The following is a 17,659-nucleotide window of genomic DNA, read 5'->3' as shown; positions in this document are numbered from 1 at the left end:
CTCTAAGATAGGAAATAAATCTTCCATGGGTGCTACTGAATTACCTTTCCATTATATAAGTTTATCGGGAAAATCAAAGGTTACTGTTTTGGTTTTACAACCCACTAAGGCATAACAGGACTCTAAACAATTCATACCCATGATTACATCAAAGCCTACCATCCCTAATTCTATTAAGTCTTCTATGGTACTGCTGTAGTAGACTAACACTGGACAACCCCTATAGATACGTCTAGCTATAACAGATTCTCCAACTGGTGTGGATACTTCAAAGGGTTCATGCAACTTTTCGGGTTCTATCCCAAATTTCTTAGCAATATAAGGGGTTACATAAGATAGAGTGGATCCTGGGTCCATAAGAGCAAAAACATCGAGGGTGAAGACTGTTAGCATACCTGTGACAACATCTCCAAGGGTCTTTGTATCCTAACGTCCTGACAGTGCATATAGATAGTTCTGACCACCGCCCGTATTTCCAGACTTTGCTGCCCTACGCCCCTGCTGGGCTTGGGAATTTCAAGGAGCTGCTGAATTAGTGGACTCAGCTACATTATTGTTACCTCCGATATTCTGTCTTGCTGATGGACACTCCCGCAGAAAATGACCTGGCTGACCACACCTAAAACAAACATCCATGCCCGAACGGCATACTCCTGAGTGCTTCTTACCACAAGTATTGCAAGTAGGGTGTTGGAAATCACGGTCGGTCACGCTGGCCTGTGACTGTGAGCCTGTTTTTCCGATGTTTTGACGTTTCTAATTAAACTTGGACCTCTGAGATTGAGCAGTAGCTGTAGAGGGAGCAGGTCCTGATGACCTATTCTTAAAGAACTGATGCTTGCCACCTCCTTGAGATCCTCCCTGACTGAAATTACCAGCAAACTTAGCCCTCTTGCTGAACTCTTTATTTTTTTGCTTCTGCAAGGCTTCTTCTTCCTTCAACCTAGTCTTGTTACCTTGCACAAATGCTAGTATCTTCGAAATAGTCATCTTGTCGTTCTCAGCAGCGTATTGGCACCCCTGTGCAATTCGGGTTTAAGCCTAAATACAAACCTTCTAACCACGACTTTTATATCAGGAACCATGTGAGGATCATGTCTGGACAATGACACGAACTTGAGATAATAGTCCTGAACAGTCATGTCATTCTGCCTTAGATTCTCAAACTCAGTAGCCTTTGCCTCCCTGACTTCGATTGGCATGAAGTGCTCAATGAAAACGTCTGCAAATTCATCTCAAGTAGCAGAAGGTACATCCTCCCCTCGGGACTATTCCCGTGTCTCATACCAAATATGGGCCACATCTTGCAGCTGGAAAGCTCCAAGTTTTGCTGCCTCTGTATCAGTAGTATGTATCACACGAAATACTTGAGTCCATCAATGAAATTCTACGGGTCCTCATCCTTCTTTGACCCTGTGAATACTGGCAGCTTCATCCGCAGAAACTCCTGAGTCCAAAAACTATTCGACCCATTATTAGCACCTGAGCTAGGAGCCATTCCTTGTTGCTGGGCTTGGTTTGCCAAAATCTGAGTGACCAGCTGAATAGCTCCTCTAACATCCGCGTCCGAAGCATTAGGAGGTATAGTTGTAGCATTAGTTGGGGCGGCAGTCTGAGCCTGAGTGTTATCTTCTGTAGTATCCCTCTGGCTAGTAGTTGTATTCCTCTTGTTGTACTTTCTTTTCGGAGCCATTTCTGAAATACGTAATTCGCACGAGTTAGAAGAATTCCTAAAAGTATTGCACGAACTAGAGTATGAAAGAAGTGAAACAAATCCTGAATGTCTTGGTGGTAAACTATTTATATATGTGGGGCCCTGAAACATATAAAGGCGACCCCACTAGACACGGCTTCATAAACTCCCTAAGACACTTGAACCTAGTGCTCTGATACCAAGCTTTGTCACGCCCCGAACCATGGCCTAGGCGTAACACGACACTTAGTGCCTAATTGCATGTGACCGGGCGAACCCATAGGCTGGCTGAATCAACATATGATATCAAAACAGGCAATAATAAGGAAATAAGACTAACACATGCTGATCTACTAAAACTCTGGCTGAGAAATATATTAAATGCAAAAATACTGGTTTAAGTCTGAACATCTGAATAAACAGCCAACAAGGCTAATACATAAAAGACTACTAATATCAGACTGACTGAACTATGTCTATGAAGCCTCTACGAATACTGAAAAGATAACTGTCTAAATCTGGACAGATTGAAAGCAGGATAATGCCCCGGAGGAACTGGGGCTCACCAAGCAACTTATACGAGTAGTCCTAGCTAGCTGGATCGTCAACCTGTATATCGTTGCCTTCATCGCGAGATGCAGGCCCCCAAGCAATAAAAAGGGACATCATCACATTTGAATTGTACTGGTATGTAAAGTAACTAAACGAAGAAATATAAGTACTGAAACTGAAACATGAAGGTAAGGATCTGAAGTACTCTCTGTTCTAAATGAAGAATCACCTGTAAAACTGTAAATATAGCTGTGGCCTAAGGCCAAAATAATGTGCACAAAAACTGTGGCCTCAGGGCCAACCAATACGTATGTATAAACTGTGGCCTAGGGCCCAAAAATACAGATACAGGTGTTCAATATTAAACAATTTACAAGATTGAGACTGGCTATAGCTGATAGCATGATAACTGTTTCTGATTATGAAACTTAAGCAAATAACTGATTATATACTGACTGAGATTCATATGATGTCAATACACAAGTCTATAATGATTATGCACTGAGTTCATGATATTCAAAGTGATTACCATGAACGAATTATGAAACTATAACCCTAGGTGATAGCAGTTTTACAACTATTCAAGGAACTATAGCTAAACTGTATTCTGAGTCAAATTACTGGTAAACATGTAGAATGAGGCGTAGGGAGAATCATAAACGTTCCCTAACGTAGATAGTTGGCCTTAAATACCTTAACTGCTTCACAATCCACAATAAAAGTCTGAACTTTGAGAAGAATCCCAAAAGCTTGTGTCTCAAACCTTGAATATGAGTTTTCTTGAAAACCTTAGGTTAAGAACAATGATTTCTCATTTAATATTCATGAATATATGTTGGAATTCACTTGGAATGATTAGAATAGACTTATCTTGGTGTATTCTAATGGTAGGGAGAGAAGAACTTCGTACTAGAGCTTGAAGAATGTGAAAAACTGATTTTTAGAAGCTAAGTGTTGTATTTATACAAGTCCTAGCTCGTCCCCGGGCTTTGCTTCATGAGAATTTAGACCCGCCATGCCATCTGGGGGCGCCACAAACCAGTACAGTGAGGCCAAAGGCGAGGATTTTGGCGAGCCTGACTTGCTCGCCTCGTCTGCCTTCTTTGCCTCGCGAGGATTTGTGCGAGTCCCAACGGCTCTCAGTAAAACGACCATAACCTTTCGTAGAGATGTCCGATTGACCTCCATAATATACCGTTGGAAAATTATTTCAAAGGGCTACAACTTTCATGTTTTACGTTTTCTCAAATTCTTAACAGGTTTTCACTAAATCGGGCTGGAATCCAGACTTGCCGAAAACTTACCCGATTCTATCAAATCTGAGCACCCCTCTATTAACCATTTTGAGACGATCATATCTCTCTGATCCGGACTCCGATTGGCCTGATCCTTATATGTATGGAAAGGTATTTCTATGTACTACAACCTTCATTAAGGAACCTTTTCCAAATTCCCAAGGAATCAAAGTGTTATGGTTTCCCGAAGTAGACCCCTTAGTCACTTTCGCAAAACGTTCAAACCTTCAAATTTCCTCTGAAACTTTAACTATACGAGTCTAACCTTTATTTTAAGATACGGGGTGTTATATCTTTTCGGGAAATCTTTCAATTTTTGTTGAAGCACTTGTCTCCAACCCCTTGATGCACTTGTCACCAACACCAAATTTTTGTTGAAGCACTTATTTCCAACCTCGTTGATGCATTTTTTTTTTGTTCTTTTTTTTTTCTTGAACTCTCTTGAACTTTTAGAGAATAGTTTCTTCTTGTTGTGTAGGGCTGTTCAAAGTCGAGAACCGTTACCGATAACCCAATTGCAAAATTGGCATATTGGCTTATTGGTATAGGATTATCCGATTAACGGTTGGTGAACGGATTACAGTTTTATAATTAACGATTTATTGGTGCGGGGACGGATTAGTCAATTTCCTTATTGGATAAACTGTTAACCCGTTAAGAATTGTCATATTTATATTTTTACCTTTAGATATAAAAATGCATATTGTAAACCCTAAAGCAGTAAAGCAATAGCCCCAGCCCCCATTCAGTAACTATTATATATTCACTACTTAATTATTACTGTGTGGTTTCATAATGAAATTTGAAGAACTCAAAATGTAAGTTTTGCCTTCCTTATTTCAAAGAAATCTGAAATCGTATGAGAAAAGAAATAAGAAGAAGAAACTCTTCTTTGATTGGTGAAAATTCTCAAGTAATTTATTCAATGATTTCTGATATTTATTCATTTTGGTGGACCATTAAGTTTTTGTTAGCTTTTCCCCCTTTTGAACAACAAACCTAGATGATTATATAAGTCTCTTGCAAAATTTTAACTTACACTTTCTCTTAGTTTTAGCCAATACACCGCGCGATAACCATCTAATAATTGTTGACCCGATACGGAACCAACCAATATCTTATCGGTTGGCTAGCGGATTAGTATATTTTTAAAGCGGATAACTGATAAGGCGAACCGTTAAGCATAATTAACCATCTGATCCGCCTGATAAGCAGCCCTATTGTTGTGTCATATTTGCTAGCAGCTCTTTAAACTCCCAATCTTTTTGCTTTTGCCCAGGCCTTCTACAATTAAAACACTTGAGTTGACCTTTATACCAACAATCCTTATCTGCATGATTAGTTTTCTTACATATACCGCAAGGTGGAAACTTCTCTTTTCTAGTTGATTTGTTTGTTATCTTTGCAATGAAAGACTCTATGGTTGTTTATTCATCTCTACTTGCCCTCCTTTGCTCAACAGCTTGCAAAGCATTCATTAAATCATTAACTGTAATTTTTTAGAGATCTTTAGACTCCTCAAGTGAAGAAATCTTGGACTCAAACTTCTCAGGCAAGGTTATGAGAACCTTCACAATAATTCTGTTGTCTGAAAACTTTTCACCAAACAGTCTAATTTTGTTGGCAATTGATGTGAGTTTGCCAACATAATCCTTAATCCTTTATGGTTCTTTCATCCTTTGAATCTTAAATTCTCTTTTAAGATTCACAACTTGCATCAATTTTGATTGATCATTTCCCAGATATTCACTTTTTAGAAGATCCTATATTTCCTTTGGAGTTCCACACGCCATGATTTTTATGAAAATTGTTTCAGAAATAGAGCAATATAGATTGTTTATTGCTTTGAATGTCCCTTTTCCTCATTGTGGTTCTTGATTTGAGCCAAAGTTGGATTGGTTGGCAATGGTGATGCTTCTCCATCTTCGTCAACTACATCTCATACATCCAATGATTGTAAGTACACCTTCATCTTCACAACCCATAATTGATAATTATCTCCTTTAGACATAAGATAAGAAACCAAAGGAAACATATTTTATGTCATAGCAAAAATAAAACTATGTCACTTGGTGGTGGAGATTACCGGCTCCGATACCAATTTGAAGAAAAAAATTATTGATAAACTCTCTGAACTTGTACTCTCTCTGCTATTCTCTAAAGAATTATATAGTAATAGAAAATATTTTTCGTTCAAGATTACGTACCCGCTCCTATATATTTTAAAATTTGAATACAGATAATGTTACAAAAATCATCTAAAAGTCCAGCTTTAACTTTTCAAAATTTCAAATCCACTGAAAGTTTAGATCATTTTCTAGGCAAAGTTCATGATGACATTGTATATATATATACTCTAGAAGTTGGATGAATTATACTCTAGAAGTTGGATGAAAAGTTTTGATCACATTTACTTTCACATGGAAGTGTAGAAAGGAAAATTAAAAGCAGACAAGGGCAGAACAAAACTAACATGACAATTTTCTTTATATGTGTCAAACAGGTTAAGCTTTTACCAAATCAGTTCTATATACATTGCATTGTACGTGCAAAAGGACATTAGTACATTGTCTAGTAGAACCATTCTAATATTATAGATGTAATACCTAAAAATATAAAAAAAAAAAAAAATTGCATTTTCAAGTACATCGTGGGCACATCTGAATTCTGAATGCATCATCAGCAGGAGCGGTACTCATCAGTCTTAACACACCTTTGTCATTCCAAGAACCACAACATGACAGATAAGTTTTTAAGAACCTATAAAAGCAAGTAAACACCAATCAATTAAAAGAAAATAAGACTTAGAAGATTGCAAAAGAAAAATATTGTGAACGGGAGTGGCAGTACTTTAGAATGCCAATATAACAATAGCATAAGAGGATGTAAAGACTAAGATAGAACATTCAATATTCACATGGTGCCTCCCGCAGTTGCTCTGTGTTCACCTGCTTGCCTCTAAACATATGGTATGATGAAAGGCAGCATCAAGATCAAGATTGATCAAGATGCTAGTGAGCTGCAGACTAAAGTTATTATGATCTTATGGACACATGACGGTCAAATTAAAATTTGTAAATCAGAAATTCTAGTTGTTTTCTTTAATGTTAAACCAAAATAAATTCCTAATTGGAGTAAATTATGAATCATTTATATGCCTAAAGTAATTGTCAATTTTATATACGTGGCTTTGAACTGTCAAACCTGTAGGGGCAATTGATCTGTCAAACCTGCTTCACCAAATCTTCCTAAAGTGATCTTACCAATATAAAAAGTACAATAACCATTTCAAAGGCTGTCCCCCACAAATTACAACTGATTGAAGAACTGCAGATCCAAATTCTATGACAACACTCCTCATGCCAAGAAGATGTTCCGAGGAAAACAAAAAATATATAGAGTTCAATCTTTCTAGATTTAGCATTTTCTTTGATATAGCTAGCTAGATATAAACTCTAAAAACATGGGTACAGATGATCATATACCCAAAATAAAGGAATTCAAAATGAAAGGGTACGTACATTATGGAATCACAACAACCAACTCCATCAAAAATCACAACGAATCCTCACCATCCAATTTCTAAAATTTAAACAAGGAATTCCATTAACCAAAACCATATTGCTCAAGAACAATAAGAGATTCAGCCTTTCAATATCAATACTCGCTACATCAAATTATCATATCGAATGGATGAAGATCAACTTCGAGAACTCATCCCCTTATTACTATCTTTATTTTAGATGTTGAGAACATTCATAGAGGTGCTAAAACAAATAACGATATGAATGTACACATTACATAAACAAACATCAACAAAGAATAGAGAAAATTAAGTAGAACTCAGAAATTCACATATAAACAGGAAAAAAAAAGTGTAGAGATTAGCAAACAAATTATCCAAACCTACAAAAAGAAAAACTCAGACATACCATTCTTCCAAAAAAAAAAAAAACGAACATTCAGTAGAAAAAGAATCCAAAAGCGTCAAATTCAACTATCGAAAAATACCAGAACTGAGTTGTTTAAGCATATTGTCAAGCACCTTGGCTGCAACAACTCTGTCTCTTCACTTTTTTTGCTTTACACGGAACTCCAAATGTTACGAGAGCTTATTTACACCTATGCGGGAAATTTTCGAACATGCACGATGCTAATCGAATATGCACAATCTAGGAAACCACTGAAAAGAGCAGCACAATAAAAGATCTCAGTTGAATACACATTATCAACAAAGGGAGGCAAGAAAAAAAGACACGGTGATAAGAATTCACCTCAAAGACAAAGAATGCGAGAGAGAGAGAGCGCAAATGGCAAAGGGACATAACAGTGAGAAACTCAGGAGAAGAAGCAGAAAGTTTCTGAACTATGAAGTTGAGCAATAAGACCTGGCGTAGGACACATGGGTCCGTAAAATCAATTCTAGCAAACACGTGTCTTTTGACTAAATAATTAAAAGACATGTAAGTGTCATTAATGAATTACAAAGTCTAAACTTTTCTATAATATAGTGTGTGACTGTGTGTATATATATAAGCAAGGTTGGAAGTTGGGGGTACCAAGTGTGAGTTTTCAGAACTTTAAGTCTTCAAAGAACTCAAAAGTAAAATATTTGTTCCCAGATAAAAAAAAGCTAACGTCTTTGCCCTGCCAAATTTAGCCGAAAAATAGACCGTACGATTCATTATTAGTTATTTCAACGTCAGATCCTAAAATAGTAAAACTACAAAGAAAAAAGAAAACCAAACCAAAAAAAAAAAAAAAAAGTAAAAGAAAAAAACCTTGGAACAAAACTAATTGGTTAGAACTTATAACTTTGACTACTCTATCTTGGTCGAAATGATTTACCCTCACAATTCTGTTGTTTTTGACATTCTAGAAAGTCGGCTGAAACGAGGTTGGAAATCGTATTTACGACTCTGGTTATGCTATTAATGTTTCATCACTAACGACGTTGTCATCGCTATCATTTATTAACTACCATCACCCACCATCTACAACCACCATTCTTTGCCACAACCAACATCGCCTCCAATTACCATAGTTTAGACTTCTGTACAATTAGTCACCATTTACAATTAATACCACCAACCACTACTACCACAGAAGCTACCAATCACTACTGACAATCACCACTATCAACAACATTATATATCATCAGCCACCGCTATCAGTCATCAATCACCACCACCACCACCACAATTAACAATCACTATCATCCATCATAACTATCAGCTTTCACCATTAACAACTACCATCACTAACCACTACTGCCATCCATCATCACCACAAGCTAGTACGTATCGAAACCACCACAATCAGTCAATACCACCACCAACTGCTACCCTTATCCATCATCACCACCAACCACACACATTCAAATATTGAAAAAATAAATAGTCTTAATTATTTAATACTCAAATTTTAATACGACATCATAAAATTTATATACGATATTCAAATTCAAACATATTATATTCAAATCTTAATCTTAATAAAAATAAATAAATTCTTAAATCCTTTTGCTTTACAAATAACAAGTCAATAGAATAGGAGAGAGAAAATCCAATTGGGCCGAAAATGAACTTTTATAATGAGATTCGACTACAACCACTTCTTACTCACCAAGTTGTTGAGCTAGAACAATCACAATCCATTAGGTGATCTCCTTTCGTAAACTTCAAAAATACTTCAATTTGTCCATCATCAGCCGCACTCCCACGGCACGTGACCGACCTAACCCCCTTGTACTTTTGTGAAGTTTCCACTGAAGAACCAAAGTCGTCCTATTAGTGAATATCTCAAAGTATTATATAGTAAAGTTATAGTTATTTTTTATTTTGTATTAATAAAATCATTTGATTTAGCATTTTTCTCCACTAAAATTATTTAACCAAATTTATTATTAAGAAAATTTGACATGACAAAATAATTTAAGTTATTTCACACACACAAAAAAAAAACCTTAAGTACAGAATAAAATTGAATAACTTTACTATTCCTTCGATTCTAAAAAGATCATGTTAGTTTGACTTAACACAGAGTTTAATAAAAAAAGGAAAGACTTTTGAAATGTATAATTCAAAATAAGTCTCACATATTTATATGACTGTAAATTATATCATAAAATTAAATTATTTTTACATATAGAAATATGACAATATTTTTGGGAGAAGAAAGTAAGACAATATTTGTGATATTACTCTATTTTTCGTTATTTCTAGATTTGCCCAGAAAAGATCTAGGTCTTTTACTTGAGTCCTGACGACTCTTCTTAATTGTTCATTAGTCGTTTCTTGACTGGACTTTTGCACCCTTTGACTGTTCTTGAACATTTTGATAAATCTGAGGCTCCAACATTCCATTTTTCATATTATCCTAAGTGGGTTAAGATTTCCATAAGGTTTTGATCAATTCTTGATCCCAATATTTGCCTTTGGATATGGTCAAAAAATTCAAAACCCCTGTAGTTTTCTTGTTTTTATTTTGAAGGGTTTTGTTTATTTTGGCCAGTACATCTAAAATTATTGAAGTTCAGTACTATGGGGTTGCTATAATCCAACTTTGAAGAGCATATTGAAGATTCTTGATTCTTTTTTGATCTGTAAGTTCATGGCATAACTGTGAAGGTTTTAACAAGTTGGATTCTTTTTGTGTTCTTGATAGAGTTGTTGTGTTATATAGCAATAGTTTAGTTATGGCTTCATCTAAAAAAGGAAGAATAAAAGATGCAGCTTTTAGACGTTTAGTATCTCTAGCATTGATAACTGTGCTTGGAGTAATTTTGCTGTTAGTTCTTGTTAGGACCAATACAATATCTAGTTTGATAAACAGTGATACTTATGAGGGTAGTACTGAAAGTATTGAAATTATTGAAACAAAGGAGCTTACTGTAATTCCAAAACTAATCTTGCATAATGAGTTGTCAGTTGTCTTGAAAAAGAAAAATCAGATCCCTCCAAGGAACTTGGATTTGTTTCCAAAGTTAGCAAAAGATCATGTAGTTGTTGTTTTGTATGTTCATAACCGGCCTCAGTATCTTCAAATCGTGATCGACAGCCTTTCTCACGTGGAAGGAATAAGTGAGACTCTGTTGATTGTTAGTCATGATGGATACTTTGAAGAGATGAATAAGATTGTGGAAAGCATCAAGTTCTGCCAAGTGAAACAAATATTTGCCCCTTATTCGCCTCACATTTTTACCGATAGCTTTCCAGGTGTATCTCCTAATGATTGCAAAGACAAAGATGATCCAGTTGAGAAACATTGTGAGGGAACGCCTGATCAATATGGGAACCACCGGGACCCGAAAATTGTCTCGTTGAAGCATCATTGGTGGTGGATGATGAATACTGTGTGGGATGGATTAGAGGAGACTCGTCAACACTCAGGTCATATTCTTTTTATAGAAGAAGACCATTTCATTTATCCCAATGCATATCGCAATATGCAGTTACTTGTGGATTTGAAGTCAAAAAAGTGCCCCGACTGTTATGCTGCCAATCTAGCGCCATCTGAAGTGAAGTCGAGGGGAGAGGGATGGGAATCTTTAGTTGCAGAAAGGATGGGAAATGTAGGTTATGCGTTTAACCGGACAGTGTGGGGGAAAATTCATAAAAAGGCAGCGGGATTTTGCTCTTTTGACGATTACAATTGGGATATAACAATGTGGTCGACAGTTTATCCTTCGTTTGGTTCTCCAGTTTACACATTACGAGGGTCTAGGTCCAGTGCTATTCATTTTGGGAAATGTGGTTTGCATCAAGGTCATCATCGTAATCTAGCTTGTATGGACAATGGTGGTGTGAATATTGTTGTCTCTGATATTGATAAAGTCACAAATATCAAACCAGACTGGGAAGTTCGGAAATATGAGCACCAGGCAGGATATCAGGGTGGTTTCAAGGGCTGGGGAGGCTGGGGAGATGTACGGGATCGCGAATTGTGTTTGGAGTTTGCTAAATTGTATGTCTAAGGATGGCCATCCCCTTTTAAGGTTTGGATATGGAAATCACTCTTAGGTGTAACACGTGTGTAAAATTTTAGGAATTACATTATGTTATACATTCACATGCCAGCTATTATTGAATGCACAATAAATTTTGTTTTTTATAGTTTGTTTATGTTTGCAGATAGGTAAGCCTTTTTATGCCTGGGTTGCATCTATAATCTATGTTGTCGCAAAAAAGCTTCTTTTTCTGGCTTGGCAAGCGTGATAGATATTTTTTCTGGATAAGGCACTAAATTAATGGCTGCCTGTATGGCGTGAGGCAGAGACTAAATGACATACTTTTATGTAGGGGCAGAGCATTTACCGAGTTCTTTTAGGTGGTTTCCATTTTCTGAGAGTGAAGCAATAGAATCGAAAGTAAAATTAAGTTGTCATTTCCAGCATTGCATTTCTTTTCCATGTACGTTCGGTAAGGTTGTCTCTGTGCTGTCGGAACATCTTATTTAACTCTGAGCAACTTCTCCTTTTGGAATTTGGAAATATTTAGGATCTCATGTTAATCGTTACATCCATTATTACTACGTTGTTTCTCTTCTTGTAATTTGTTCTTTTATTACTGGGTCTTTTACGTGTGACCTTTATAGTCTCTGCTATTTATAGTAAGTTCCTTAACTACATTGACCAAGTAACCTCACCAATGTCAGGTTGCAAGTCACTTTTTTATCAGAAATTGCAAGCAATTCTTCAAAAAGGATTTGGCCTAATATATCAGCTTTTTATTTTAAAATGAGAATTCTCACCTTATTTCTTGCTGTACTCTCAGAAATGCTTAGGGTTGTTCAATGTTAACAACTTGCTATAGTTGAAAGTAGAGCCTGTTTTCTATGTTCTGAGCAGAATTAGTAACTACTTAACTTGTAAGAATTGGTGCATCTGAATATAATTCCTTCAGTATTGATTGGTTGTTTCCTCTTCCGAAAACAAAAGGGACTTTTAGAATATGGATCAACTGATCAAGGAGGTGGCCTATCGGCCAAAGAGCTAGATTAACAACCTTGGGAACAGAGGTTCAAATCCCAGCAGAGGCGTAACTAGGTAATTTGTTCTCATCTGTCTAAGCTTAGGTGGGTAGAGTTACCTGGTACATGTGTTGGTGGATTAGTTGAGGTGCGTGCAAACTAACCATGACACCACCATTATTTGATATAAAGGACATCTAGAATATGAAATAGTGTGCCTGGAGAATGCAGAGAAGTGCACAACTTCTATGCGTGTCACAGAATTTAGAAGGATTTTAACAGGTAAGTAGGGGATAAGTAGATTTATATCATTGGATTTATTTATTGCATGCCTCTGGAAGACGGATAACCAGGAAACTAGTTTTAGCTGAAGTGGTAGTCCAACTGGACTGTGAATATGGAAATGCTGTGCCTTTCAAGATAAAACATCTCTTTCCTATTTATATCCAGAGTTCATCGTCTGCTGTTATTCATCTCTTTTTTAGCTGTAGCACATCTCTGTAAATTATCCATTTGATGCAAGAGTAGATCAAGCTTTAATGTTCCTTCTGTGTGTGCATAGTTGTTTTCTTGAACCATTGATTTCGGAACAATCTCATGTTAACTAGTTTTCATGCTTATAAACTGAAATCTCTCGTCTCGTGTCTTCTATTGAAATGAGATGCACACACTGCGCTCACTTGATACGATTGTGCCATTGGTGTCTCCAGTATGACAAACCAATTTGATATGCATAGTTACATACTAAAATGGAGAAAACTGAATTGATATGACTTTGCTGCTGCACATGCCTTACTTATTTAAGCTTATATTTTCTGTATTGTTCTAGTTTTTAGTTTTTCATCGCAAAAGTTCCTGTCCTTTGTGCATATATTTCTATGTATCACGTCTCAAAATTAGTACAGGTAGAGGGTGGTTGGTTGCAAACAGTATCAGTATGCATATGAGCTCGTCTCCCGGGAAGCTGTAGCAACCACGTTTGTTGTTACATTGTTCTAGTTGGTGGTGGGTTGGTTTTTTTTGTTTCGTTTGGTTGTTGTTTTTGTTTGTTGAGGAATATGGTGCACCATTGATTTCAACCTTTTTCTTTGCTTGGAGGTATTAACTTGTACTATTTCTGGTCTCTACTCGCCTACCTCCCACCTCCTCCGATAAGGTTGGAGCGATACTTCGAAAAACATCTGTATGCATATAGCATAATATCAATAGCAATTCAAAACAATGTTTTATGAGAACAGTAATCAAGCACTCAAGGGTGTGGTCTAGTGGTTAATGAAGTGGGTTGAGCACCATCAGGTCTCCGTTCAAATCACAATAGACACAAAACACTAGGTGGATAGTATCCCATGGAATTAGGCGAGGCACACAAGCTGGCCTGGACACCACGGTTATCAAAATGAGAACAGTAATCAATTCAAATGCTTCATAACTTCTCATGTGACTCAAACAGCAGAACTGAACACCCAAAGAATATTAGGTACCCTTCAGAATAGTTATCGTTAGTATGTTGTTAACTGATTTTGTTTAATATGGAAATAATCTATCACTCGATCATGTATCACTATTCACTAACAAAAGATTTAAACGATAGGTAAGCAATATGCAAATAAGACGCGACGAATAGAGAAAGACCTCTTTGAAAAACAAATTTGTCAGCTAATAATTGAATGATGTGCAATTTGTCCCTCCTGAAGTGTTAAAATTTCCAATCCAGAGATTTTTATACATTTTCGTCAATATTATTTTGCTAAAACGTTACATTCTCTCCTGTATTGTAATAGCAAGCTATATCATTTGGAATTTCCCTTTATTCTTGAAAAAAAATATACTCCATATCTTTTGGAAATTATGAATCATTACGAATTTCAAAATGTTTTATTCTAAATTCTAGCCATTTGTTCTTTTTCAGTTTCTAAAAGAAATGTAAAGCTGGCAGCACTTCTTTCTTTCACTTTATTTGACGTTGTGTTCTTATTTATCTTTTTAAAACCGGATTGTGACATTCTTATATTTTATAATGAAAAATTCTTATAGCTACAAAAACAAATTTTAAAGGTTTTATAGTCACACAAATGTTATTATATGACATATTTTAAATTATAATAAATCATTTTATTTTTTATTTCAAGTCAAACTACGACTAACGAATTAAAACGGCAAAATTAAATATGTAGTTTTGTAACTGACAACCTTGTTCGTTCTTCCAGGAGGCAGGTAATCCCCATCCCCACGCCTTCCCGTTCCCCCACCTCCCGCCCCTACAGGAAAAAACAAGGTTTTCAGTTTAAAATTACCTATGATCTTCAACTTTGACTTAAAACTTCAATTCTTACACCAACTTTCGACCATAGACATTTTTGCCTCTCGTAACCCTAGTAAATTGTAATGCCTATTTTCTCCTTTCTAATTTTAATTTCTTCGTCTATGTAATATATTTTTATATCTATTGTACAACAACAACAAACATACCTAGTGTATTCACAAGTGGGGTCTGGAGAGGGTAGAGAATACACCTTATCCTATCTTGAGAGGTAGATAAATTGTTTTCGAAAGACCATCGACTAAAGAGAAAACATGACAAAGAAGACCGGACAAGAATTGACGAAATTAGAAAAGCCATGGCAAAATGCTATTGATAAGAATTATGAAGAAAAGTAACAGTAACGTGCCACAGATTGGACCCCCGAATTGGGAAAAAGTATATAAAAGTGGTAGAAAACTTAAGAAGAGCAGAGAAGACTCTTTTTGTGGATTGCATAACCTGACCTTGGGCCGCATATTGGGACCCCAGTCCTCAAAAGTTATAAGAAGAAGAACTTGGGACCAAAATATGACGGTCCACTGCGGTCCACATTTGAGACGGTCCGCATAACGGTCCTGCGATCAAATGCTCAATCCAAGTTTCAGGCAGAAATGCGAACCACTAAAACCCTTGTGCAGACAGACCCATTCTGCTGTCCAATTCCAACATCGCACTCCCTGACTCTGCGAATCCTAGCTATTATGCGGATGCGGTGCCATTTTTTAATTAACTATTTTCTGATTTTGGGACCTTATAAATGTAATCTCTAGGATTTTGTGTCAAATATTTAAGTCATAAGATATTCTCCTAGTCATTAGAGTTTTCTTGTCAAGAACTCCTTCTATCTTTTGCGTATTTCCAAGTATTAAAGTGAATAGTATTTTCCTACTTTTCAATTTAATCATTGTTAGATTCCATGGCCTTATTTGCTTTTATGTCTTGTCTTTTAGTTATCATGAATTTGTCTTTTATTTATCACGAGTAGCTAACTTTAAAGCGGGGGTTGTGAATTCAAATGAGCTTTTGTGCGTGGGTTAAGTCTTAAAACTTGAAAGAGGTGTAGTAAGTGGGTATTTAATTACACCTCATTATTAATGTTAATGTGTAGTTCAAAACACCCCTTTTAAGCCTATTGTCTTTAGTTAAATTCAAAAAATGAAACTTAAATTCAAAAAATGAAAGTAGAGTCTAGGACAGGGTATATTATTTAGAACTTGGGTCTTTAAACCTCATTTGATGAGTCCCAACCAGAAATAAAAGGGATTCAACTAAGGTTATATTGTGGGTGTTTAAGAATTCAACACTTTAGGCTTTGAAAAAACCTATTTGTGAAATCAAGTGGGTATATTGAGAAATCTTCACTTGTAATTGAGTCTTCACTACCCATTGCACGTCCTCTACACCTACTTTTGTCAAATAACCCATTGTATGAATTACAACCCTAAACTCTTAGTTAAATAGTTTCAATTTAATCATTCTCTACTGTTTGCTAATAGTCAATTAATCTTAAAAGAGATAAGGGTTAAAAAAAACACCTAAAGTATTACTTTTTTTTAGTTTTCTACCTGAACTATTAGGTGTGAGAGCTTCCTACTTAAACCATCACCAACTATTTAGCAAAACACACCTCAACTATTATTTGTTCACTTTTCATACCTCAACTATCAGGTAGGAAAAGTGAACAATTGATAGTTGAGGTGTGTTTTGCTAACTAGTTGGTGATAGTTTAGGTAGGAAACTCTCACACCTAATAGTTCAGGTAGGAAACAAAAAAAAAAAAAAGTGACACTTGAGATTTTTTTTTTTGACCTTTAACTCATCTTAAAACCAAAGTCTTGGTTACCTTAGTACGCTTACATCATTTAAAAAGGTGTAGTTTGCCGTAAATCAAAAGCCACCTTATTTTTGTGTACAGCAACATTGAGGGTCTAAAGCTAAACTTTGTTAAGAGAGGGTAAACTTTAAAAAAGAATCATATTGAATAACTTGATTTATGCTTTATAATTGATGTATTTGAATTCTAATAAATAATAATAAAATATTATAATGTGGTAAAATATATTACAAAATCAAATTCAAGGAAAAATATAGTTGACCGTTAGAATAATAAAACTTGATTTAAGAAGTTGATAACTTGATATCATAATATAATTTTATTATTTTAACTTATTTGATGCAGTGCTTGAGAACTTGAAGGAACAAAAAGATTTAATTTAATCAACTTGTTTTTCAGATTATAGACAGCTTAGTCAGAGAAATAATAGAATATAAAGCACAAATTTTATTATGAAAAGAAAGAAAAGTATTATTATTACACAATAAACTAAACAATCGTCCACCATCAATCACATTGCCTAAAAAATTCATTTTTATTTTAAAAATAAAAATTTATACTTTTTTATCGTAAGTGTATATATATATATAGAGTATTTAAGGAAAATTATCATAGAATTAACCTATTACCCCCTCTGTATCAATTTATGTAATGTACTTTTCTCTTTAGTTTATTCCAAAAAAATACTTTTCTATTTTTTTTTAACTTTAAATTTCTCATTTGATCATTAATAAAATAATTTATAGACACACACAAATGTCTATAATTTATTTTAGATCACAAAGTTTAAAACTTTATACTTTCTTAAATTTCATATTAAGTCAAATTGCATTACATATAATAGGACGAACGGAATATATTAGTTAATTAAATTAAAAGATGAGGACTTAAAAGTTTTGGGGTCTAAAGCCACTGCTCACGGGCTGACCCTTAAGCTCACGTGTTTGTGTAAGAAAGTTATTTAAAGTAGATGAGAAGTGGTCAATTATAAAATTTTAAGTTTCTATTGACAC

General features: G+C 35.4%; 1 protein-coding gene and 1 long non-coding RNA gene across 2 annotated transcripts; one reads left to right on the top strand and one right to left on the bottom strand.

Annotated features, from left to right (window-relative positions):
- Positions 1–6,212: 6,212 nt before the first annotated feature.
- Positions 6,213–8,696, bottom strand: LOC132617596 (uncharacterized). Its single transcript, XR_009573785.1, has 3 exons — positions 7,815–8,696; positions 7,552–7,723; positions 6,213–6,300 (listed from the first exon to the last, which is right to left on the bottom strand). It is a non-coding gene; the product is annotated as an uncharacterized LOC132617596 (long non-coding RNA).
- Positions 8,697–9,779: 1,083 nt separating this feature from the next.
- On the top strand, positions 9,780–11,955 carry LOC132617278 (alpha-1,6-mannosyl-glycoprotein 2-beta-N-acetylglucosaminyltransferase). The gene is made up of 2 exons (XM_060332246.1): positions 9,780–11,536; positions 11,673–11,955. Exon 1 carries the CDS (start codon positions 10,238–10,240, stop codon positions 11,513–11,515), a length of 1,278 nt encoding a protein of 425 aa, XP_060188229.1. The 5' UTR covers positions 9,780–10,237; the 3' UTR covers positions 11,516–11,536; positions 11,673–11,955.
- Positions 11,956–17,659: the final 5,704 nt, after the last annotated feature.

Source organism: Lycium barbarum, chromosome 11 (assembly GCF_019175385.1).
Source record: "Lycium barbarum isolate Lr01 chromosome 11, ASM1917538v2, whole genome shotgun sequence".
NCBI classification, from domain to species: Eukaryota; Viridiplantae; Streptophyta; class Magnoliopsida; order Solanales; family Solanaceae; genus Lycium; species Lycium barbarum.
Note: the sequence above shows the minus strand (reverse complement) of the source record. Positions and strands in the feature narration are given on the sequence as shown.